Source organism: Sodiomyces alcalophilus (assembly GCF_042370955.1).
Source record: "Sodiomyces alcalophilus JCM 7366 unplaced genomic scaffold ACRALscaffold_1, whole genome shotgun sequence".
NCBI classification, from domain to species: Eukaryota; Fungi; Ascomycota; class Sordariomycetes; order Glomerellales; family Plectosphaerellaceae; genus Sodiomyces; species Sodiomyces alcalophilus.
In genome coordinates this window covers 3,746,569-3,769,806 of record NW_027263532.1, presented here as the reverse complement: position 1 = coordinate 3,769,806, position 23,238 = coordinate 3,746,569, and the positions used below count along the sequence as shown (strand labels likewise).

Below are 23,238 nucleotides of genomic sequence, written 5' to 3'. Positions count from 1 at the left end.
GATTGGCACAGTGGCTGTAGGTGGAACCAAGGTCCCGCGGGTAGGCAGGGGAAAGCAATCAACCGTCTCGTGGACAATGTCCGGCAAGCCACTGATTGTCCCTTTGAGTTTTTCCTCACGGTCCGATAATCATTCATTTTGCACCTGGTCAGGTCTCCAGAGCTTGTCCAAAACACTGCCCGCCATTAACCATGCCACCTAGCCAGATTTGATGGCCGTCCTCATCCTATCCCATCCGACCCTACACACATAGACGCCTAAGACGCCTGGCACGACACGAGATTACACGGATCAATACTCAGGGAGCACGTCCCATCAACCTTTCCGAAGGCGTCGGGTCATTCCATACTTACCCGTCCGTTATCCTACACTCTTCTGCGACCACACGTCGGACAGGACGACTTATCAAAGACAAACAACGGAGTAGGCGAAAGAAAGGGCAGAGTCCTGTGCCTGTCGATTACTGATACGTCGCATCAACCCAACACAAAAGGAAGAGCAGGCGCTTCGCCAAACGGACGGGACGACAAACCTATATATATATATACAACGTACATGGCAGCGCTGCATCGCATCCCAGCCCACAACGGCATACATAGTGAGACATTCAACGACTTGCACATGCCCCCAAGGCCTGGCAACCGCCCATCACCTTCCCCTAGAAACGCAGTCGGTCTATCGATAGTGCAGTCTCTCTTCCCTATGGTATAGGTCCCTGTTCCTTCCTCCCACCTAACAGGCCCGGTCTTTCCGCTCCCTGGCTCTCCAGGGCTTTGGCGGTGAATTTTTTCTTCTTTTCTTTTCCGTTCTTCTTTTTCTTCTCCCCGGCAAAATGGGCATCTTCAGCTTCAGGAAAAAGGACAAGAAAAAGGACAAGGAAAAGGAGGGATTGAACTTCTCCCATGGACGACAGTCATCCTGGCCCTCTGTCTCCAACCAAAAGGGCCGTCCTCAACATGCCATTTCTCCTCTCGACAGGCCTACCTATTCGTCGGCCAGACTCATTGCCCAGCTCCCAGAGGGCGTCCTCGAGCGCATCTTTGCTTTCGTCTGCCCTCATAGCCAAGATGAGACGTACGAGAATTGTGAGCAGAGCGCAATGGAGGATACCTGCATGCTCTGCGACATGAGGGATCTTTCCCATTGTGTCCAGGTTTGCAAGAGATGGCGAAACCCGGCCAGGAACCTTCTGTGAGATTAAGAAACAAAATTCCCCGCCCGAACGTTACGTGCGACAAGGAAATTCTAACACCATTCTTTCCATCGACAGATATCATAGTATCCGAATCGACCCAGTCCACTACTGCGAGCGCGAAGCCCACCTTGCCGAAATGCGCAAGAGACGCCGACGATTTGATCGCAACGGAGACCCGGAAGATGTCCCCAGCGTCCGGCTGAAGCTTCTCTGTCGTACCTTGCGGGAAGATGCTACCAGGCTTGGCTCTCGCGTTTGTTTCTTCAAGACGCCCTACATGCTACGCGAGGGTGCGCAGGCAGACCTAGCTCGCACCATCGCCGTCCTGCCTCACCTGTTCTACGTCGACCTGCCAGAGGGCCTCTATTCGGACGATCCTGCCTACGCAACCTTGCGGTTGGAAGTCGAGGCCAGGTGCCCGAATCTTCAAAAGATGACCTACCGCGGTGGCTCGGAGCGCAGTCTGGCTCGGCTAGCCCATGGAAGAATATGGCGCAACCTCCAAGTTCTGGAGCTGATCAAAATCAACATGGATCCAAACATCCTTCGTCAGGTCCTTGGTGCCCTGCGACACCTGCGCGCACTCAAAGTGACGGAGAGCAAAACCTTCACCGACGACGTATTTGCGTACAATGAAATGCTACCTCCGTTCCCTGCTCTCCAACAGCTCGTCCTCACCAAGACGCCGGGTATCACTTCCGTCGGCCTGGTAGAATATCTCAGTTGGCCCGAGGCGCGCATGACGCTTGAGGATCTGTCCCTCGTCAAAACAGGCGTGGAAATTCCTTTCCTGCACGAGGTGGTTATAGCAGCGACCTCGTTGAAATCACTCGCCGTTCAGGCTAGTGTCGACGGACCTTTCCGAAGTGGCTCCCACACCCAGCGGCTCACCTCCGGATCGCTAGAGACGCTACGCTTCGAGATTAGCAGCGACTCCAACGCGAATGCCTATTCGAGCGCCGCCTCGACCTACTACACCTATCTTGCGTCGTCCATCCTTGGAGGGGGCCTGAAGAACTTGCGGGCCGTCTATGTCCTGGACGAAGACTTTGCAGATCAGCTGCAAGGCCTGCCGCCGCCGCCACTCCCGCGGGCACCATTTGCTCAAGGAGCGGGGCTGCGACCCCAGTCCTCTGGCTCGGGAATGTCGATGATGTCGACGTCTCCAAGGGCCGGGTTCCACGCTCCGCCGCCGAACGCCGCCAACTCCGACCTGGCTCCTCCTCGGCGGCCCTTCGCGCCCTCTGCGCCCGCCTCGAACCGTTTCAGTTCCAATAACCCCTTCGCCGGCACGGGCTCTCTCACGCACACCCTCGAGGTCTTTGCCAAGCGCGACGAGGCTATGAATTGGTCCTTCGTCAAGGTGTCTCCCGACGCAGCCCTGGCGCCTTCTTCCTCGCGCTACAGCATGGTCGGCGGCATGCGCCATGACCGGCCCGTGAGCGCGTATGGACTCGGCGCAGACGTGGCCAGCCAAGGATGGAACACGCCCGGCGCGCGGAGGAGCGTCATGGTGGGCAATGGCGCGGGAGGTTTCGTGGCTATACCCCCACACGAGCCCGCCGGTTTGAGGCCGGCAGGCGAGGGGCTGTGGCCTCACTAAGGGTGATCGAGGGGGAGAAGAAGGGTGATCGAGATGTATGGCGGTAATAATTGGGCGACAGGCGACGTATGATCCGAGAAGAGTCAATGGAATGACGATGATGTATGACGATGATTATGATCACCTGCGGCCTGATAGTGGAAAGGAAGGAAACTATGAGACTGATGAGGTGCTGCCGGTGAATTGGGGAGCTACCTATGGAAATACCTTTCTTATGTTGACTATACCGGGTGCGGGAACACCCGGTATCATTATTCTATTTCTCTCGCCCGGGGGGACCTTAGGCATTGGAAATGTACAATGATACATTGTATTAGGTCCCACTATCTAGGTACCTTGCAAAGACGGCGCTCTACTTACTGTATGCTCTTGAGCCTATGATTGCACTCTAGGCGTGGACCTTTCCCCTTGCTCCCTGCTTGTTCTGTTTCCGTCGGGAAGAAAGATGCGCGAGGCTGCCTATGCCCTCCCTGTTGGTTGCTTGGGTAGCGGTCGAGGAGGTAGTCAAGTAAGGAACCGGGTCGTTTGTTTTCGTCCGTCCCGTTTTGTATCGAAGGCAACGCTCTTGTCCCATGTCTGGTAGGAATGCAGTGGACGGTGAGCACCTCAAGAGAAGTGAAATAATCACGACACGTCCCTTGGCACGGTGGGCATTCTTCACTTTTTTTTTCCCGCTGCGGATGTGTCTCGGTTGTTTTAGCATCTCGAATTCCCGCGAGGAGCTTTCCCCGTCACCCCGTACATGTCTGGGATGAGAAGTGCCGCATTCTTTTCTAGATAAAGTACTGAAGGGGCAACAAGATTTCTGTGCCCGCACCGCTGGTGTGGTCGGATTGTTGAGAATGTGAGTTCAGCTGGGTTATTGGTATTCAGTCAAGTTTGTTAGGTCCGAGTTGCGCGCTGGCCTGAACCAGGTACCCAGGGGGCATGCGAGATCATTTGCCTGTAATTAAGATAGCCAGGAAAAGCAGATGGTAACTACGGTTTCCCGAAAATATCACTGGATTGGCATGGCTTTCAGGATATCTTTCGTATCTCTTTTGGGATTGTATTCCCATTTTCCACCCTTGTGCCATAGTCCGAGGCCTAAAGTCAGCTGTCGATGGAGGCAAAACTACAAAGTACCCGAGTGAATCCTCTGAGCATCATACCTAGGTACGGTGAGGTGACACCGACCCGACCCACAACAAGCCTGCATGTAGCCGGCGACAGTACACTAGAATTGGCTGAGTCTTCACTTTTCTTGTTGGCTAACCAGCCATACCAGAGATGACATCATTTATGATGCTTTACCAGGTGATCGCCAGAGTCCTGGTGGTGTGTTTTGACCTTGTCAGAACAACTTGACTTGCAGTCTAGTCCCTCCGAGAGTTGAAACGGCCCCACTCCGAGCCTCCTCCGGCCCGAGGTGGTTCGTGCGCGCTACTGAACCCGTGACAGCGACGCAATGTGACCTGAAGATCTACCGAGCCGTTTCAATACTAGTGTATTGTCCTTTCGAGCGCCTCGATGGCTGCCTAGGTAGTTGGGGAAGGTCAGCTGCGCTTACGGCGTAGTTTTCGGTTTACCCGCGGGATCACCCGTCACAGATGCCCCTCACCGGTGACACCGATGAATTGGGACATATATCTACGTTGTAACCGCTCGATTTGCCACTTTCGCCTCCCCGTCGAGGTCGGCATCACGAAAGCGCAAAGGCAATGGACAAAGATAGAAACGACCTGGACTATCCGGATAGCGGGTTCCCGACTTTCAAGTGAGCCTCACGCCACCGGAGAAACGTTGCGGTTTGGAGAGAAACGGATACGACCTATTCACGGGTTCAGGCTCTGCCGGTCGGAGGAGGAGAATGCGCCACTTGCACCTAAGTCCGAGGAATGGTCCAGGCAGGGAAGATGACAGCAACTGGTCTATGCTGCTAGACTCTAATGCGCCCTCCTGCAACGGATGATTTGCATTCCGAATGCGGTATCCAGGGCTGAGGAAGTCCCGGGACAGTGTGAGCATTAGCAGGTCGGCTTTGATTGTCGTTTCCGATTGTCGAAGCCTTGTTAACATAGCATTAAACGTCGAATATAGGCGCAGCGATGTTCCCAAACATATGTTTCGTTTCCCCCATCCCCATGCTAGCGAGCGGAGGTGTAGATCAAGCAACATGAAGGCATGCGGATGGGCTGCGAGCCTCGTCCGGGGATCGATCTGAAACCGGGTCGGGGATTCCGACGCTTATGCCGCCCCAGGACGGTTGTCCCAGGGAAACGGAACGACCTAAAGCCGCATTGCTAAGGTAGGTATACCAAGTAGTTTGGAAACGACTGGGACAAAGCCCATGTCATTTGTCGGTAGGAGCTGGGTTTGGTGCAAGGCATTGTCACGAAGACGGCAATGCTAAGATAAGATAAGCTTATTTCTTAGCATCCCCGCCAGGACTGAACGTTCTTAGTGGCTTGTGGGGATGGCTTGTGGCTGAAAACGACCCCCGCAGACGGTGTGGCAAGTACCTTAGCGTGCGAGACCTGTGTATCTTGACCAAGATAGCCAACACGTCAAGCGAATACGAAGTACGAATATGCTCACGTTTCTAGCGTATCGTGCTTTCCCAGAAGCGACGCAGCATGTCAAGTACGGACTGTCGAAGAGGTATCTACTACGATGCAGTTGGTCAAATCCCAGAAAACCCCCCACCATCTCCATGGGTGCAAGTGCAGGTACGTTGTATTCGAATGTAACTGCAGATGCAAGTGCTGCATCGACGACCGTCAGGTGTGACGGGTCAACCAAGCCCTGCAAGGATACATTCAACCTACATGCGAATAGGAATTGGGCATGGCGCCCAACCACAACCATGCCGAGCGAAAGATGTGGTTATTGGCGCTGGATGACCGGTTCGAAGGGGACCGTCGAAGGAGATGTCGCTACCCAACCATGACGGTCAGAGATTCAAAGAAGGTGTGGTCCCTGCGTTTGTCTTGTCGAAACGAAACGATTAGACAAAGCCGATATCGTAGCAGTGGAATATTCAAAGAACGTCTTTGACCAAGCATCAATGACAGGCGCATGGGCAAGCCACTTGAACAATGGACGTTGCAGAACATGGAAGAAAAAAGAACACAAAGGATTGGATTGCTTCAAAGGAACAAGCGAGTACCAATTGTTTGGCGAGTAGAGGGGGTTCAATCAGGGGGTCCTGTTTCAAGTGGACGAGGGACCGCGCACACTCGTCTCAGCGCCTCCACACGAAACTCGAAACAGTGACAGCCTGACTAATCTTTACTAGGCACCTGATGTTAAGGGAGAAAAAAAAAAAAAGGAGGTGGGTGGCAGGAAACATCAAGTTTTGGCACAAGGCTCACGAAAATTCGAGAAAATCGTAATACAACGTAATCGCCCGGCGCATCGAAGCAGCACGACTCCGAAGAGCGGTCAGGGAACCCCCTCCATTGTTGAAATGTGATTCGTGAAGCGCGGCGACAGACTAGGACGCATCCAGCTCGGCCGAGAAGGTGGTGTGGGCGAGGTGTCCCGACGCCCCCCACGATCAAAGTACTCACGACCAGTAAGGTATCGGTCGAGGGCCTGATCCAATCCAGCCAAGGAGAATACCAAGTCATGCGGTGCGCACATACAACGTATATTGTTTGGTTTTTTTTTTTTTTTCTCTTTTTTTTTTCTCGTGATAGTATAGTCAAGGCACTGCGGTGAAGGTCGCGAGGACAACCTACAGCGAGTGAGGTAGACTCGACCCAGCGGATTAGCGAGTTGGAAGTTATCGTAAAATTAAATTAATGATTTCGACCATCACAGGCAGACCAAGCTGGTGAGGGCTTGGCGAGATGTCGCTTGCAGACATTCTTCGAAACCGCGTGTGTATATGTACATACGTTGTATACGAAGTATTTGATTCAGGCATGCGGATCGACAAATTTGGACCCTACGGACCGGGGTCATCTTCTCGGAACGCAACGAACGTAGCTTTCTTCTATGGATATCTCTAGCCTAGAGTGCTTGGAACACTTGCACCAAAGTAAGGGTGAATTGGGGGTCGCGTTGACGAAATCCCGCTCGGACCTTTATGCGAAGGCAAGTGAAGATGGAAAGTTTTTCATGTCATCGTTCGGAAACTTGGTGTCTGGCATGCAGAAAGAGGCTTATGGTGATGGGGGGTTGGGTCACTGCAGGTAGGTGCCAAGCTAACTTGGCTCCTCTTGTCTTGTCGGCTCATCGTGTCGTCTCGTCAGTGGCAGACTGGTAGTTACTCGGTAGGGGCCAATTGGAAGGTGTCGAGTGGCTTTACGCCAATCAACGCGCTGCGAAACCGACGTCCTCTGGCTACGAGGTCATTGTCACTCTGCGCTGTACGCTAATTCGCTTCGGGTGAAGGGGTCTTGGTGGTGACCTGTCACTTGGATAAAAGTGGACAGTCGCTTGTTCACTTATTGGTGGACAGAAGACAGCAGACGACGCTCATCATCTTCACTCAGTAGCCCTCGACGACCATACGGACACACTTACAAAATGATCAACAGAAGGTAACTTGATCGAGCGCAGCGTCACCCGCGTGAGCCGAGAAATGTTCGGATCTACATATGCCTCTCATTCCAGCGTGCGGCAACTGGAATGGATTCCAGACGTCACCCCAGTTATTACTGAGTATATTGTACATTGATCAGGTCTGCAAAGATGAAACAGATCACTCGAGTCGCCGCACGGCCACAGCTTACCTTGCCTTACGATATACTTACGAAGTTCTATTCACGGAGCACAGCAGTTCCGTACGCCGTGCACGTTCCGAGGCGAAGCAGGAAATCTTACTTGGTACAATTGCGGTTCTTTGCGGTCAAGTCGATTGAAGAACGATTTTTGATCGAGTATCCGGGAGTTTCAGAGTGGTTGTCACGAGTTGAAGATGGAGATGGCCGATCAAAAGTTGGTGGCGAAAAGTCCTATATGGGGTTCCCGGTTGGGCCCTTGATTTCCCTGCTCGGTCAGTTAGATCTCAGCATATTCGCCTTCTCATATCCCGGTTCGAGATGTTGCCTTGTAAATACCTCGAGGTGGCGTGCCAGAGTTGAGCCGTTTCGGGGTTACTTTGTAGTTCCTCTGAAGAGGTCGCAGGCCGGCTCGTCGCAGGGGAGACAACGCCTCCGTTCCTCACTCGGTGTTCTTCGGGGTCCTCCGTGCAAATTGAAATTATGTACTGTAGTGGCGGTACCTTGTGAGATGCGACTTGCGACCCTCGAACGGCCGCCCAGCCCGAGAATTGGTACCTATACAATGTACCTCTCCTGCAAAGTACAGGGTCAACCAGCCCCCTGTCATCTGCATTCCCCCCACCATCACCATGTCGATTATTACGAGGGTATCGTTGCAACCCATGCGACCCGTAATACCACATGCCTGCCCATCATGCCCAGCCCACCATATCCCCGTCTGCAAGGCTCAGAGAAAGCGAGGGGGGTGGACGAGAGGAGATAAAAATCAACCTGCCTTCCCCCTCCTCCCTCTTTTCTCGTTGCTCCTATCGAATGTCTTATTCGCCTAACCTCCCTGAAGTACGAATAGGTCAAAGACTTGGGATTCCATTCAGCTGCCTATCTTTCTTACATTCCAAACTAGGGCTGGTCCATCTGCACTTTGTTGTACTCACCGTTGCTGTGGATCGGCTTCTCTTGCTCCCTTCGTTGGCCTCTTTGTCCCTCTCCTGTCTTCTTCCTGCCTTGCATTTGCTTTTATCCCTCCCACGTCCTTTGATATCGACTTTTCAAAAAGTGGGCGAAACCCACCTTCCCATCTCACGAATTGCAAACGACTAGTACACTACACTACGCCCACCCACCCAAGAACCAAAGGGTGATCGGCCACTGGTTCCCCTCCTCGCCGTAATGCCCGTGACGTTAGATCACGGCGCTAGCATCCCTTCCAGGGAATCTTTCCATGCCAACCACGAGGCTGGGCAGGTACACAGACTGTCTTATAGAGCATCCTCTTCCCTCTCCGACACCCCTCGGTCCGTCTACGCAGACGAAGACAACTACGACCAAGACGACATGCTTGACGAATACTACGACGATATCATCGGGCCCGATGCCGAGAAGTCTCAGGACTCCCAGGGTGCCCCGCCGCCCGCACTTCCTAATAAGAGCACTCTTCGGAACTCCCGTCTCCTCGATGCCTTTACCACCACCGTCGCGCTGAATCCCCAGGGGGAGCGGACCGACCTGACCCGCGCCGCACCTCAGGACGTCTACCTGTCGTCCGAAGAAGACGCCTCCTCCTCGGCCGACGAATTCTCCGATTACGACTGGGACTCGGGGAGTGAACGTTCGCCCGGCTCGCCGTCCAGCAGGCACAGCCACGAGGACACCGCCAAGATGGTGTCGGTCGTCTTTGTGGGCAAGCCTTCCATCATCAACCTCAGCAACAACGGCCGCAGGTCCGTCCCGCCCCAGCCGACCCATAAGCCGCCGGTGCCGGGCGTGGTCCGCTCCTCGACAGAGCCTCTGCCCTCCCCCCGCGCATCCATCTCGTCCACCTCCACCTCCGCCGACGCAACCTCCAAATCCGCCCAGCGGGACCACCCGCCCAGATTGTCCAGCCGCCGGGGCACCAACCTCCTCACCAAGCAAGCCCCGCCATTCCTCAGCATCGACCCCTACGCCAGCCGGACGTACGATGAGTCGTCGCCCAAGGGGCGCAGGGGCGACGCCGACACGCCGACCATCGCCAGGGCACCCTCGGGCATGCTTAGGAAGGGGCTCAGCATCGTGCGGAAGCGAAGCAGGCCCGCCCTGCGGGAGGCCGCCTGCCGCGACAGCATCTCGTCCACTCTCAGCTTTCAGATCGACCGGAGCAATACCACCACTCCGAACCCGGTAGAGCGCCAGTCGCACGTTGATGCGATAAAGACCGCGCAGAAGAACCCTCGCCACTCCGCCGTGGTATACCCACCATCCCCGGGACAACTCCTAAGCAGCGGCCGGGGCCGGATTCTGAGCAGCTTCTCCAAGAGGAAGAGCCTCAAGCCATGAACGATCTACTCTAACATCACGCAATTTGCAATCGCTGGTTTATTCTTCCTTATCTGGGGGTAAGGGGGCAGTAGTCGGGACATCACTTGGACGGGATGGACATGTTGGGTCCCTCAAAAAAATGGGTTCGGTTCGCGAGGCGTTAAAGGGAATATTGACCGTGAAAGGGGCGGCTAAAGTGTATTACGGCGTTTGGGGTTCCGGGAAGCGATGGCCAAGATTGCCATGGGGGATCAGGATACCATGGGTAATGGTTGTGTGGGGGCATATATTGCTTCACTCCGCTTTTTTCTTTTGTTTCGCTGGCGCTATCATGAAGACATCTGAGTTACGGATGGGAAATGAACGGGATGATTAACAGAATTATGCCGGGTTCCAAAGGGCCATGGTAGTCATCATGCCTCCATTCCAAATGACAGAGACGCCTCCATTTTCACTTGACTCTCCAGCCGTTTTCGTTCCGTGTGGTGGTATAGTTCTCGTTTATTTACTCTACATACCATAAGTACATCAAGCCCTCATGAAGGGCCAGGAGGTTTGGCTGTAAGTGCAAAGTAGTAATAGTGCACCCATTTAGGCGAACTTCCATCTGCGTGGCGTCTACGAAGAGACCTCGTCGCAGTCCGCAGTAGGAGACGAAAGAAAAGGGGGGAAAGCTGGTGCAAGGGACATTGCAACGAAGCCAGTTGTACCTTGCGTCCATTGCAACCCCTCAAGTCGAAGCGCCAATGGTAACCCACATAGAATGCGTGCATGCCGCCCAACCATGATTTCCTTCACTTCTGGGACTTGGCTTGCCGGCAGGGGGCTGCCGATGCTCGGAGCCAAGACTCCAAGCAACCCAAGATGCCCAGCCTGGGCGGATGAGAAATGGGGGTTTTCAGCCGGGAGGGAGGGGGTTCAATTCAGGGCGAGTAGATATCGAGGGGTTCTGTTCGTCGAGATATCAGGTGACCTTTTCTTTCTTTCCTATGTGTACTCACATAGTAATTACGTTGTAGAATCTGCCTTCCTTTTTCTTTTTTCCCTGGTGAGCACCTTGTCCTGTTGTAGTTTTAGCTAATACATCACTGGTTTGGTCGGTTGTTCGATGGGATGAAAGTCCGGGGTCTCTTATCGTGTCTGGTCTTGGCAGAAAGATTCGAGGGTCCCTTTTGTCCTTTCTTTTCTTCCTATTTTTCTTTTTCCCTTCTTCCTTCCCTCCCACACGCTGACTCGCTTCTCGTATTCTGGTTCGGTCCCAGTGATAGGGTTGCAACCTCGTGGCCTCGTGGCTATGGAGCTGCAGGGCGCACGCGTTAGACTCCAACGAGTCTCCAAATGACTCCGTTTCTACGAAGGGATGAACTCGAAATCGAGGTCCTCGATCTGATGGGCTACAGCTCTGAAACGACGGCCGTGGCATTGGGTCTCCGTGTGGCCCATGCCTGTCACCGTCAATCATGGAACGTGATAGGTGCAGACTCCCTCGAGGAGCGATGACCTCAGGGATATCACATCGTAAGGGGGATCAACCTGGTAAACCCTTACGAAGTAAGCAACCCATTCCGAGTCCGACGTGCTTCTCAAGTCATGGCGTCGCAAAGAACCAGGTAGTGGTCGGTTGTCAACAGGCAGAAACGAGAAATCGTCCAATTCTTTTGTTCCCTGCCAGTATCTGACACCCACGAACGATCAGATGACGCCAATGGCGTGGGATGTCCAGGGATTTCTTGGTGTTCGTGTGGCCTCCCGTCGTGCCAGTGTCCGGGTAGGGCATCTGGAATCGTGCATTGGGTCACAGACAGGTCGCTTACGATATCTGTCAGTACACTCGCTACACTGGACCTCTCGAGTGAAGATCAGCTGCTCGACCTGGCGATCATCCATGACGACTTTAGTGGGTTCAATGGCGGATAAGACGACGATTCTTACTATCACGAGGACATTTACTTGGTGTAAACGACGGTCATCTCCAACTTCAGACACTTAGACCCGAGTCCGATAAGACGTTTTAGGACCGGGGATCTCAAACGCATCGGCTTACATGGGGAAATGACAGTTGCTTTTTCCATTGTCAGTGCACTTGCGTGATCTGGGAGGCGGCCGCCCTGGGTCCTTGTACCTAGTCGCGGCTAATCCAGGGGGTGTATTCCTGTCTGTGACCCCGCTGAACCCCCTTTCCAACCCCAACGTCATTCACCCTCCCTATTATTAGGAACGAATGTGTTGTTGATTGATCCCCACCGAGGCCCGTTTCATGTTGATATCTCGAATTTAACAGGTATCGACAGTTGCCTTTTGCCAAGCTCATTGCTTGTGTGCGAGCCGCGGAGAACTCGCCGGTGAGGCTCACCTCCTAAGGCCCAGGTAATCGTTTATATTACGAATACTACTATGACAGCTTATTAGAGTTGTCATATCCGGGCACAAGGTGCCTGGCATGGAGATGCTCTTTCATGCTCGAGATGTACATATCTCTCTTGTGGTTTCCGAGCTAGACCCCCTAACCACGCGTAAACTTGTACAACGTACACTAGGTACCTAGATGACAAAGAAGTGATGGAATACCTTCCGCCTCGGGTTCCATCGTCTCAGTCCATTTAGCCCAAAAACCTTACCTTGCTGGGTTAGTAAGCCACGTGCTCATCAGGAGTGTCTTGGACAGCACGCCCTATATTGAAGATGGAGGCATATTGACAACAGAGTCAACATCGTTGATTGTTCAGGGACAGGGGAGCGAACGAGGCTCCATCTTGAATGCATGAGTGTTCGCAATGCCAATGACCTTGTCTAATCCGGTCTAATTAACAACGAGAAGCCAATCAACATGGGAATAAATCTCATGCCTCTCTATCCCTAAGTAGATCCCTCGGGCACTTCAGATGAACCCACCCTCTCTGCGGAGCTCCGACCTCCGTCCCATCTAAGGAAATCTTGGCCCCCTCCTTTCCACCAAAGAGAAAAGTGAGGGGGTTCTTCTCGACTGCATATGCCGAGCTGGGTAGAGCCTTTTATCCAGAGGACGCCATTCGCTAACACTTTCCTTGGAGCAGGTAGCTGCAGATGGCCACACCGCTTTACGTACATACAGCACTCTCTCATCCCAGTCGGGTCCGATCTCTGTCGTCCCTCGGGCGCTCATCACTCGTCTAGGATGATGATCCGACGTCGAAATGTCGGCCGATCTAGGTGGATTCGCGCCTCCCAGGGACTGAGAAATATCTTGCTAAACCCTCACTTTAAGCGGCAGCTAATAATCAACCCTATATTACACTAGTCGCGGAGGGTTCAATTTTGCGCTGAGAACCCAGTCCGACCGACCCAAAGTACTCTGTACAAAGATACACCCCGAACCCAGCGAGCGATCCATTTCCACTGTGTCGTTTTTCTAGCGCTTGTCGAGACTGCCACATGAGCGTCCCAACCCCTTTGAGTATCTTCGCCTAAAAGGGACCTTATTGTTCCGTGGTAAAAGATGGCTCTGCCGACTACTTCGTATACTTCACCAGCCACCATTTGGCTGAACCCAAAAAAATATCCGTCACCCCATTGTCTCGGACTGGACCTGCCATGGTCTCGGGACGGCGCAGGCGAAACGGTTCCAAAGCTTAAATATCGTGCCAACCCCATGGAACTCCATGACTGATGGTCGGCATCGTCTTGATTGCAGGTCGTCGAGGCCAAGCCGAAGCGCAGGAATCTCGACATCCAGTGGGAGCTTCTGCTACTTTTTCTCTTGCCGCGGAAATAACGCCGCGCGGGCAGTACATACATACAATAGGGCGTAGTCGGGCTGAGGGGAGCCGGAATCGGACGGGCGCCCCAGACGGGCTCTCATCCTGGCCTACCTAGACCGGAGGTGGGTCAATGACCTCCAGGCACGGCCGCACCGCAAGGTCCAGATCCGGAGTCAGCCCCGGAATTCAGGTACCGGCATCATAGACAAGTACATAGCCAAGTAGGCCCCGACTTCTGGGCTGCCAGCCTCGCAGTACGTTGTACACACCTGGTTTACCTGGCTCATGTGGTCGAATGCCATGACAGGCTACCTTCTCTACACTTACTGGGACTCCCTTTGCTATGCTCACGGCTCTTGTCGACCTTTAAAGTCGTCCCATTCTTACAACCGGCGATGGATAACAAGCGTACTACTTACTACACGGTGTATGTACTCGGCGCTCACCGAGGGAACGATCCCCTGTAGCGTGCTGTCAGCCACTTCTGGAGGCGTTATGTTTTGTCTTCCGCATATTGATACGTCCTATCTGATGCGTATCTCCCATCACAAGCGCAGATGTGGTTCCGTATATATCCCCTCTATCGTGCCACCGATGGAGTGGTTGGCATATGGGCACCCTAAGGTTATCCTGCGCCGTCACTTTTTGTACCACCAGCCCTCTTCTCCTGATGCCCCGGGCGCCCCAAGTGCCGCAAGTTCAAATTCACTGATTGACGGAGAAGGAACAACAGTATAAACCATCTACAATCATGTCGCGCGGAGAGCACTGTCCGAGACGGAGGGCTATGAAACGTATATGACAGACACGCTGGGCATATCTAGGTGGGCTGCTTCCCATTATACGCCCGATTGGCCATGTCCATGTCTGTCCCGGTTTTGAGGAGCTTGCCAGTTCAGTGAATATCAATGGTAGTGTTATTATCATATATGTGCGACCCCTCCTTAGTAATACGGGATCGCCATCCATTACAACATGTTACCAAGCCGATGGTCAAGGTTGGATTTTCCGAAACAAGAGTTGCCGTTTTCACCATGACGAAGCCTGCTTACCGCCTGCCAGCTATAACCTCCCATATCCATTTTCGCCCGGGTTCAAAACGCACCCTCGTACAAAAGGTCATCAGCCTCCCAGTCGTCATGACCATACAGAAGATGACCGGCCCAAATTATCCCCGAATGCACCTAGCAGTCTGTTGATACAATAAGAAGATGGCTCTGCACCTGCCAGCCTTGCTGGTCTCTATAGTTTGCCCCCCCACCCCTCTTCGCAATGCAGGAGGGCCAATTCTGATGAGATGCGACCGAGTGGTTCACCGTCACGGCATCCTCGGGGCCCCTATGTACACACGGCGCTCGGAAATGATCGTCGAGGACGACATGCAGCAGTGGGCATCACACTTAGGCCCGGCGAGACCGGGTGCTCGCGGCGGTGGGCTTGGCGCCCGTTGTGGTACCCGAGCTGCTGGACCTGCCGCCGTGCGAGGACGCCGTCTGGGCGATGAGGTGCGGGTCTGGCAGAGGCGCTTGAGACATCTTGCGGAGCGACTTGCGCGTCGAGCCCTTCTTGCCGTCCTTGCTATAGGTTGCAAAGTAGAAGGAGATGAACAGGACGAGGTACGAGCTGAGAGTGATGATGCCGGCAAAAGCGGCGAATTCCTCGCCGGCGCAATCGCCAGCGTTGGGCATCCAGGGGAAGTAGCTGGACGTGAAGTAGGTGTACGAGGCGAAGTAGACGAAGCCTGCCACATGTTAGGGCCAAACGGTCACGCCGAGCAGAGGGGAAACTAGATGATCTTGCGGGACACGTACCGAGATCGATGACGAACTGGACGATCTGGAGGCGGGTAACCCATTCCTTCCACCAGACACGGACACCGCGAGCGCTCTGGAAGTAGTACCAGTACATGACAACGTGGACTGTAAGGTTAAGAGTGATGACAACCCAAGAAACCGAAGTCGAGCCTATCAACTGGGTGTAGCAGAGGAAGGCAGTGGCGCCATGGTGGTAACAATGGAGGAAAGCTGCATTCGAACGTCAGCTTCCATGCCAGACACTATTTCCCAGAGAAGAGGCGCGCAGCTGTGGGGGTTCGTACTCAGGGGCTTCTTCTTGAGGAAGAGGAAGACGGTATCGAGGAGCTCGAGGTACTTGGTGAGGTAGTTCAACTATACCATTGCGGATTAGCTTCCATTTCGACAGCAGTCATTTCCAAGACAAGGCCAGAAAGGACTGCCAACGTACGTAGTAGAGGACGACCAAGGGCTGGGTCCAGCCTCCTTCGGCATGGCAAATGGCATGGAAGATGCCTCCACGCACAACGGTGGGCAGAAGCTGCTCAATGAACAGGGCCAGGAGAACACCGCTGATAATGGTGAGGTAGAGATTATGAATAAGGAAGGCGCCCTTGAGCTTGTAGGGCTCCCGGTTGCGCATCCACTCACGACCACCGAAGATGATGGCGTAGTACAGGACAATGAAGATGGACGTCTCCTTCAGAGTCGACATGGGAGTCTTTCCCTGTACAAACTCAAACTCGCCGACAGGATAGCCGGTAACGGCCGTCCAGGCCTTGTCGAAAAGGGGCCATAGTTCGATGCCGAAAGGACGGTCGATTGTCGGGAGCGGGAGCTGCTCGTAAAAGGTCGTGGGCGTCGCCATGGTAGCACGGTGTACGTTGCACAGGCGAACGAGGAGTCGTTACGAAGAGGCAGAGTAGGGCGGTGAAAACAATCTCGCAAAGAACTAGCGGTCAGCAGCCAAATGCGAAGCTGTTGTTGCCTTGCTCGGGCGAAAAAGATTAAAAGAGATGTAAGAGAATACTATTGACTCGACCAAAGCCGAAAATGGAAGAGGAAGAAAGAAAAGAAGAAAAAGTGAATGGTTATACTGAAGGAGAGACGAGGAGTTTGACGCAATGTCACCGCACCGAAGCCCAAAAGGAGTCGATACGGGATAAAGGGGGAAAGGGAAACAATGGACGCAGGAGGGAGGTTAGAGAAAAAGGAAAGATTTTGTTGTCGAGAAGGACGGAAACAAGAACATGAAAGAAAGGGAATTTTTTTTTTGCAACGCGTCGGCCAAGACCGATAGGGGTGGGTTAGGTGGCCCCTGTACGACTGTATCCCCGAGTCGGTCTTCTCGCAGCAGGTCGTACCTGGAACATGTGATTTGGGTCCCGCTAAAGGGGGCTTCCCACCAATCACCGACAGTGCCTGGACCTGTGGACTGGGAGTGCTAAATGATCTCATTTATCTCATTTACGAGGCACGTGATTTACGCAACTCTCTCCGTCCACAAACACAATTCACACAGTCTGGAGCTTCCCTCCTAGATTGAGACAAGCTCGAGCTGAGTCATCCGACGAAAACCACGCATCATCCAATTACCCTCGCCTTTTTGCAAACAATGCCACCCGGGCATCATTCGATACAGCCGAAGCTCCCTATCCCGGCTTTGTGGAACGAAAAAAACGGACAGCCCGACGACCTCTCTACCTCTCTGTAACCTTTTGACCTATTTCCTTTGCCTACGTATATACGCAACCACCACCACCCACCCACCCACCTTTACGCAAGCCATAATGTCGTCCTCTCTCCTCCGTGTCGTCGCCCGTCGCGGCGCCTCTGCTTCTTTCTTCCAGGCCACCCGCACCACTCCTCTGGTCGCTCGCGCTGGCGCCCTCATGCCCACGGCTGCCACCACCTCCCAGTTCAGCACCAGCCCTGTCGTGCGCTCCGGCGGCGAGGAGACCTTCGAGGAGTTTACCGCGAGGTACGACTTCCCCGGTTTCTCCATCGAATTTTTTTCTTTGGGTCCCCACAGTGCTCCCGGCTGGGTTTTGCTGCTCATAGTGTTTTCTTCCATTCGGAAATCGTGCTGTTTCCGCATTGCCGACACGATGAACACATCAGCAACCGCCAATGGAGCTCAATTGGCCGGGAAATTCATCAATTGATGTTGCCAGTAGAACTAATCATGTTGTTTTGTTAGGTTCGAGAAGGAATTTGACGGCGTCAATGACGTTTTCGAGCTCCAGGTACGAATACACTCACCTTTTCCGGTCTATCCCGACAAGTGGTCTGATCCCGCTCGCGAGATCAATTGATGCATCAAAACCACGACGAGAAAAAAAAGACAAGAAGAAAAAATAAAACATACAAAAATAACATTGGCAAAACCAACAATGACTAACTCGGCCCCTTTCGCATTGAACAGCGCAACCTTAACAACGCCTTCGCCTACGATCTCGTCCCCTCGCCCGTCGTCATCGCCGCCGCCCTAAGAGCCGCCCGCCGCGTCAACGACTTCGCTACTGCCGTCCGCATCTTCGAAGGTAGGCAAAGACCCTCAGTCTGAATTTCCCGAGCACGGCCTCGGCAAGTGAACAGAGGTCGCCCGACCTCGTTGTCCGTTGCAAAACTCGATGCCACTTGGACGATAGACCTGCTCACGAACAAGGGTCTTGAAACCCGGTGCCTGCGAGGCATCAAACTGTGAAAGCGAAAAAGAAAGTGGCTGACCATTGGCAACTCATCTCCAAAAACAGGCATCAAGGCCAAGGTTGAGAACAAGGGCCAGTACGAGCAGTACCTCGCCGAGCTCAAGCCGCTACGGGAGGAACTCGGCGTGCCTTTGAAGGAGGACATCTACCCCGAAGAGCAGAAATAAAGTAAAGCGCGGACTTTGGTTGCAACCCCGTCGCAAGGCGGTGGGCTTGAAAACCCAATGAAAGGGAGAGAAGGAAACCCTTAACAGACAAATGGAAAGGAAAACCATCCGCTGCTCGGTTTTTCCCCTTCTCGTGCCCGCGGAGTTGGAGGAGTGAAGTTGGGTGCGCTGGTGGACGATTTTTGGAGTTATTTTGTGACACAAGGAGAGAACCGGGAGGGTTCAGGCTCGTGTATTCTACTATTAGAGGCGAAGACTCAGGAAACAAACCCTTAACAGCCAGTTTCTTTTGTTTCTTCCAGTCTAGGTTCGACTTATCTGTGACATGTTGAATATACATATATATATATTGATGGCTATTGTGTCACTGTTCCTGCCACTTGAAGAGAGGAAAAAACCTAAGAGCAGTATCGGCTTCATAGCTAATAAAACATGATTGGGATGCAAAATTGATGTGTTGTCCTAGGCTTCCCGTCTCCTGACCGATCTCTTGGTCGGCATCTGACGAAGAAGCAAGAGCCGAAACGCCTGACAAAAAAGGTTACACTGAACATTAAGAACAAAAGCCCATGCAGGTAATGCATGGCTCGCATCGTCGCCAAATCTGCCTGCCCTTTCCGAAACAGCATACCGTCGTGACTGCAACCAAGACCTGTGCGTCTATCCGAAATAGTGCCAGCTTCCTCTCTACAGCCCGAAACTCCCTTCTCTCATGGCCACTCAAGGGAATCCCTTCAGGTGATTGAATCTCCCACTCGTAGGCTGGTTGAACAACTGCGCTGCAGGCTGTGAACCGCCATCGAGACCTGCCAGAGCCGGTGAAGTCCCTCTGCTAGGAGTCGCCCCCGCCCCGGCCATGGCCATACCCATGTTGCCGCGACCTGTCCGCGGACTCATGACACCCATTCTCGGGCTGCGCGGCACACTAGCTCCGCGTGTCTCTCTGCGTCCGTTCTTGAGTGTCTTGATCTCTTCGCGCACGCGCTCGAGCTCATTCTCGCGGTCCAAAGCGACGGCCCGCGCCTCGACCACCAATCGCTGCATTTCTTCCAACCCGTCCTTGGCGTTGATATGGTGTACCTTGGCCAGGTTTTGCGCCACTTGCTGCTGGAGTTTGGCGTTATTCTCCCTCAGCTCCCGGTTGTCCTTCAACATTCCGTTGGCCGCTTGCCGCTCGTTCTGAAGGACGTCCCGCATGTATTCCAGCTCGGTTTCCCGGTTCTTTGCCTTCTTATCAAGATCCAGGATCTGGGCTGCTGCTGCCTCGAGCTCCTTCTCCTTTGTCATTAAATCGGCAAACTGGGTATTGCCAGACGACGTGAGGGCCTCGGACGCCTTTGCCAGCTTCGCTTCTAGCTCTGAAATCTTGGCCTCGCTCGCTTCCAGTCGTGCTAGCGCTGCCTTTTCTCTTTCCAGAGCTTGGTTGCGCTCGCGTTCAAAGCTGGCTCGGTCACTAAGGGCGCTCATATGCTTTTCTTGGATAGTGTTGTGTGTAGAGTCATAACTCTTCAGTTGATCCGACATCCTGGAAATCTGCTTGTGCATGATTGCTTCCAGGTCCTCCTTATCCTTCAATTGAGACTCAAGTGCCGAGATCTAGTAAGCTCTGTCAGTACAGCCACAGGGGAGTTTTATCAACAAGGGCCTACACATACCTTAGCATTGAGAGCGTTCAACTCCGCCTTTGTCATCACGATGCGCACCTGACTTGGTGCCGGTGCGATCTTGTCGTGAATTCCCGCCTCGGTGTTGGCAAGCTTCGCCGTCGGAGACGGAGAACGACGCAAACGTTTGGCCACAGCGTCATCTTCTGCGTCCAATTTCCGCTTGCGAGGCTCAGTATCATCGACGATGTCAGATTGGGTCTGGGTGCGCTGGGTGCTTCCGTAGTAGTCGAGGAGAATGCTGGGAAGCTCTTCGGGCTCCCACACAAAATGGGGATCGAGCTCGATGGCTTGCTTAACAAACTCCGTCACCACGTCATCGACCGGTTGGCCCTCGTAGCTAGAGACGTAAGACCTGCTCTGGAAGAGCGATACCAGCATGGCACTTTTCCGCGCAAGCTCCTCCATGTCTGTCGGAATCGCCACTTCGAAATGGTCGATAGAGAATGCGATGACCAGGTGCACGACCATGGGCTGCTTGCCGGGTTCAATATTCTGAAGCGACTTGGCAACAGCGGACGAGGTGTATGCAGAATCGTATCCAATGACGATATCGAATTCGCTTGGATTGACTTTCTGGTCAGGCGCCGCGAGCTGTACAAAGGGAGCACATCTATCTTCGTCACCGTCTTTCATGCTGTGGGGACCGACAACGGCCTCGAGGTAGCCACGTAGCTTCTCGGAGCGTGCGACAATAAGAACTCGCTTGTCAACATCCAGCGGCTCGACAAACCGTCCCACGAAAAATAGCTTCGTGTTGGTGCCCAGAGCATACTTCTTCACTTCAACGACTGAAAGCTTTCGGAGCTCCTCGTCGCCCAGCGACGCAGGATAATCGCACAAATCGAGGAGCTCGGCGAAGAGCTGGTCAATCTTGTCCACAAGGTCTTGATCAATAGGTGCATCTTCATTCCATAGCTCGTTGAACTTTTCCATCTCTCGTTTGTACTGTAGCATCGTCTCAACGTAGCGAGGTCTAATGTTGGCCGGAAACGGCAGCGTTACTATGAACGGGCTTGTGTCCGGTGAGTCCCCGGGCATAGACAGGGAGCTCTGTTCGCCGATCTCGGGCGTCCGTGCTGGAGATGGCTCTGGGGCCGCCGCGATGTCTTCTACCTCCGGTCCTGGAAACACTTCCGGCTCTATAGACCGACTAAGCTCGGACGGTGTGACAGTCGCAGGCATGGAATCACCAGCCTCGGGCGGCATAAGGCCCCCACCCAACGGCTCACCAGAGGCAGGGACATCCAGACCCGCGCCTGCGGCTTGTTCAAGTTGCCTGATAAGCGGTAGCGGTGGGTGGGCGATAGATGCGGTGAGGTTATGAGGGTGTTCTCTATCATTCGAACCATCCAGCGATGCGATAAGCTCGTCGATTGAGGAAGCATGGGGAAGCATGGGCCCCGATCGTCCGAACTCTGTGCCCGAAGAATTGTCGGTGAGGAATGGGGCATTAGCAGCCTCCATCAACTCCTCAATCGCATCTCGTTCTCGGTGGACGGGCTTGTTGTCATCCATGCTGGGCGTTGGGCACTCGTGGGTTGGAAAGCTGGGCGTTGGCTGATGATCCGGAATAATAGGGGAAGAAGTTTTGACCTCTGCGGCAGGCCTACGAAGAACAGTATCTGGAACGTGCTCGGCGGAACTGTCGCTGTAGCTGATCTCGCTCTGAGGGGGAGGGAACGGAGAGGAAACAACCTGCGCAGGCTGTGCAGTAGAATCCTGATTATCGCTCTGGGTGGCTTGGACGTGGACCGAGGACTGAGATGGGACAGACTTGCGAGAGAATTCTTGCTGGGATGACGTTTGGGGCACGGTTTCTACAGCGGCAATACTGTCGGCGGAGCTCTGGATCGCCGGCCAGTCGGTAGGGAACTCGGGTTGGGTGTGGAACTGCGGTGAGAAGTTGCCTTGGGTCCCGGTATTGTGGGGCGCCTCGTCAGATTCGGCCGACTGAGTATCAGTGGTCGAGACAGTGAGATTGGTCAAGGGTTCTGCGGCGACGATGTTCACCTGTTGGCCCTCTCCATCTGGCTGTCCAGTGGAGATTTGCGAAACCGAACAAGCGGCAGTATCCACCTGGTCAAGCCCTGTCTGGGTGTGAGAGGCCTCGAGACTCGTATCGTCCTGCGAGTCGGGGACAATTCTCTGGCTCCCTGCGACTTTGGGAATGGCAAACCCAAGAGCAAGTACGGTGTCTTCGTCTTCGGGAGCGGAGATGGACTGGGAATGCGGTTGGGATGTGGTATCCTGAGATGAGATGGCGACGCCGATATACTCGGAAGTGTCAAATGCGACTCGGTCGTAAATATCCACAGAGATATTAGGGCGGGAGCTGTTGACGAGGATGTCCGATGCGTCCTCTGTCAAGGCTTCGTCGGAATTGAGGGAGAACGACCGGTCAAGCTTCGGAACCTTGGTCGGGCGGGTGTCGTCCTCAGAGAATTCCGAAGTCCACGAGTCGGTTCGGAAGGGTGAACTTTGCGGCGGCTCGACGTTAATCCGCTGCCTCTTGCGAAAGTTGGGTGAAGCCACCGGCTGGCTATTGTCTGTAGAACCACGGCTTACAGATTCGCGCACCGACGCACGGCTTGAAGACTGTCGCTTCTTCCGGTCCTTGCGTTCTGCGGCCCGGAGCTTCGTCTCCTGCTGTTGTTTGGCTTTCTCTAGATTCCACTCGTCTATGGCAGACCGTGTTACGTCTCCGGCCGGGATCAGTAGGATGTAAGCTTAGGAGTCCCGGGCTATAACAAGTAAGAGATCAAACTTACCCACGAAGGCTCGTATTCTTTTCCAGTCTTAGGATCGTTCGCCCAGACAACTCGGTACCAGGTATCTTTTTTCTTCGTTTTTTCGCCGATGATGCACCTAACTTGGTACCAGCCTTCCTCTTCTTCCTCTTCTTGTAATTCGGGGCCTCTGATCTCCCCTCCTTCTTCCGTGTCTACGCCTGCGTTATCGATCGTCTGAGAGGGCAAGTGCTTTGAGTTTGTGCGCCCCGTCATTGGCAGAGGGAGAGATTCAGTAGTGGGAATGACATCCGAGGAGACGAATCCTGGGTCATGGCCTTGTGCGCTGTCTGTGGAGTGAATTGGGACTTGGTTCCCGTCGTCGGGGTGGTGTTGCCTTGCGAGGCTAGAATTGGTGTCTGGTAATTTGGTCAGCCTCGGAGCTTCCCCGAGTTTGACTGGGTGGCGTCGACCAATGACACGTGATGATGGCGCCATGGCTACTGATTAGTAAGAGATCTGGTGCCTGCCCCTCCTTTGATGGATGCCCAAGTGTTGAAAGAAGCTGAGAAGGCACGAAGGACCTAAAACTAATCATTTAGTTATGACCACTCCCGTAAGCCATATAT

General features: G+C 53.8%; 9 protein-coding genes across 9 annotated transcripts; 5 read left to right on the top strand and 4 right to left on the bottom strand.

Annotated features, from left to right (window-relative positions):
* The first annotated feature begins 1,180 nt into the window (after positions 1-1,180).
* Positions 1,181-3,416, top strand: ACRALDRAFT_1073617 (uncharacterized protein). Its single transcript, XM_071018126.1, has 2 exons — positions 1,181-1,191; positions 1,271-3,416. The coding sequence occupies exon 2, from the start codon at positions 1,332-1,334 to the stop codon at positions 2,796-2,798; it is 1,467 nt and encodes a 488-aa protein (XP_070879622.1). The 5' UTR covers positions 1,181-1,191; positions 1,271-1,331; the 3' UTR covers positions 2,799-3,416.
* A 1,064-nt stretch (positions 3,417-4,480) lies between these two features.
* ACRALDRAFT_2056639 (uncharacterized protein) lies at positions 4,481-5,329 on the bottom strand. The gene has a single exon (XM_071021777.1). It carries the CDS (start codon positions 4,953-4,955, stop codon positions 4,551-4,553), a length of 405 nt encoding a protein of 134 aa, XP_070879621.1. The 5' UTR covers positions 4,956-5,329; the 3' UTR covers positions 4,481-4,550.
* Positions 5,330-8,374: 3,045 nt separating this feature from the next.
* ACRALDRAFT_1059616 (uncharacterized protein) lies at positions 8,375-10,336 on the top strand. Its single transcript, XM_071016070.1, has one exon. The coding sequence runs from the start codon at positions 8,681-8,683 to the stop codon at positions 9,824-9,826; it is 1,146 nt and encodes a 381-aa protein (XP_070879620.1). The 5' UTR covers positions 8,375-8,680; the 3' UTR covers positions 9,827-10,336.
* A 390-nt stretch (positions 10,337-10,726) lies between these two features.
* On the bottom strand, positions 10,727-13,646 carry ACRALDRAFT_2015605 (uncharacterized protein; the record flags this gene model as incomplete). The annotated part of the gene is made up of 23 exons (XM_071019810.1): positions 10,727-10,757; positions 10,810-10,853; positions 10,898-10,938; positions 11,036-11,100; positions 11,163-11,253; positions 11,291-11,309; positions 11,369-11,473; positions 11,499-11,585; positions 11,612-11,784; positions 11,827-11,847; positions 11,892-11,940; positions 11,972-11,984; positions 12,028-12,164; positions 12,237-12,302; positions 12,359-12,398; positions 12,477-12,560; positions 12,621-12,647; positions 12,686-12,816; positions 12,848-12,865; positions 12,903-13,030; positions 13,083-13,202; positions 13,315-13,508; positions 13,585-13,646. The coding sequence occupies 23 exons, from the start codon at positions 13,644-13,646 to the stop codon at positions 10,727-10,729; spliced, it is 1,746 nt and encodes a 581-aa protein (XP_070879619.1).
* A 29-nt stretch (positions 13,647-13,675) lies between these two features.
* ACRALDRAFT_205477 (uncharacterized protein) lies at positions 13,676-14,257 on the top strand (the record flags this gene model as incomplete). Its single annotated transcript, XM_071021718.1, has 4 exons — positions 13,676-13,704; positions 13,751-13,806; positions 13,853-14,144; positions 14,203-14,257. 4 exons carry the CDS (start codon positions 13,676-13,678, stop codon positions 14,255-14,257), a joined length of 432 nt encoding a protein of 143 aa, XP_070879618.1.
* A 168-nt stretch (positions 14,258-14,425) lies between these two features.
* On the bottom strand, positions 14,426-16,601 carry ACRALDRAFT_1059617 (uncharacterized protein). Its single transcript, XM_071016071.1, has 4 exons — positions 15,790-16,601; positions 15,644-15,713; positions 15,357-15,569; positions 14,426-15,286 (listed from the first exon to the last, which is right to left on the bottom strand). Exons 1-4 carry the CDS (start codon positions 16,204-16,206, stop codon positions 14,946-14,948), a joined length of 1,041 nt encoding a protein of 346 aa, XP_070879617.1. The 5' UTR covers positions 16,207-16,601; the 3' UTR covers positions 14,426-14,945.
* On the top strand, positions 16,463-17,060 carry ACRALDRAFT_205479 (uncharacterized protein; the record flags this gene model as incomplete). Its single annotated transcript, XM_071021720.1, has 5 exons — positions 16,463-16,489; positions 16,571-16,640; positions 16,678-16,711; positions 16,758-16,816; positions 16,861-17,060. 5 exons carry the CDS (start codon positions 16,463-16,465, stop codon positions 17,058-17,060), a joined length of 390 nt encoding a protein of 129 aa, XP_070879616.1.
* ACRALDRAFT_1059619 (uncharacterized protein) lies at positions 16,962-18,579 on the top strand. Its single transcript, XM_071016072.1, has 4 exons — positions 16,962-17,319; positions 17,539-17,584; positions 17,764-17,881; positions 18,095-18,579. The coding sequence occupies exons 1-4, from the start codon at positions 17,129-17,131 to the stop codon at positions 18,214-18,216; spliced, it is 477 nt and encodes a 158-aa protein (XP_070879615.1). The 5' UTR covers positions 16,962-17,128; the 3' UTR covers positions 18,217-18,579.
* Positions 18,544-23,107, bottom strand: ACRALDRAFT_1078748 (uncharacterized protein; the record flags this gene model as incomplete). The annotated part of the gene is made up of 3 exons (XM_071018809.1): positions 18,544-19,812; positions 19,872-22,529; positions 22,652-23,107. The coding sequence occupies 3 exons, from the start codon at positions 23,105-23,107 to the stop codon at positions 18,937-18,939; spliced, it is 3,990 nt and encodes a 1,329-aa protein (XP_070879614.1). The 3' UTR covers positions 18,544-18,936.
* Positions 23,108-23,238: the final 131 nt, after the last annotated feature.

Bases quoted from the DNA above. Each gene is read 5' to 3' on its own strand.
- ACRALDRAFT_1073617 (XM_071018126.1), top strand. From the start codon at position 1,332: ATGCGCAAGAGACGCCGACGATTTGATCGCAACGGAGACCCGGAAGAT.
- ACRALDRAFT_2056639 (XM_071021777.1), bottom strand. From the start codon at position 4,955: ATGTTGCTTGATCTACACCTCCGCTCGCTAGCATGGGGATGGGGGAAA.
- ACRALDRAFT_1059616 (XM_071016070.1), top strand. From the start codon at position 8,681: ATGCCCGTGACGTTAGATCACGGCGCTAGCATCCCTTCCAGGGAATCT.
- ACRALDRAFT_1059617 (XM_071016071.1), bottom strand. From the start codon at position 16,206: ATGGCGACGCCCACGACCTTTTACGAGCAGCTCCCGCTCCCGACAATC. The intron at 15,714-15,789 runs GTACGTTGGCAG...GCAATGGTATAG, and splicing joins CCTTGGTCGTCCTCTACTAC to TTGAACTACCTCACCAAGTA. The intron at 15,570-15,643 runs GTACGAACCCCC...GTTCGAATGCAG, and splicing joins CCTCAAGAAGAAGCCCCTGA to CTTTCCTCCATTGTTACCAC.
- ACRALDRAFT_1059619 (XM_071016072.1), top strand. From the start codon at position 17,129: ATGTCGTCCTCTCTCCTCCGTGTCGTCGCCCGTCGCGGCGCCTCTGCT. The intron at 17,585-17,763 runs GTACGAATACAC...CGCATTGAACAG, and splicing joins ATGACGTTTTCGAGCTCCAG to CGCAACCTTAACAACGCCTT. The intron at 17,882-18,094 runs GTAGGCAAAGAC...CTCCAAAAACAG, and splicing joins TGCCGTCCGCATCTTCGAAG to GCATCAAGGCCAAGGTTGAG.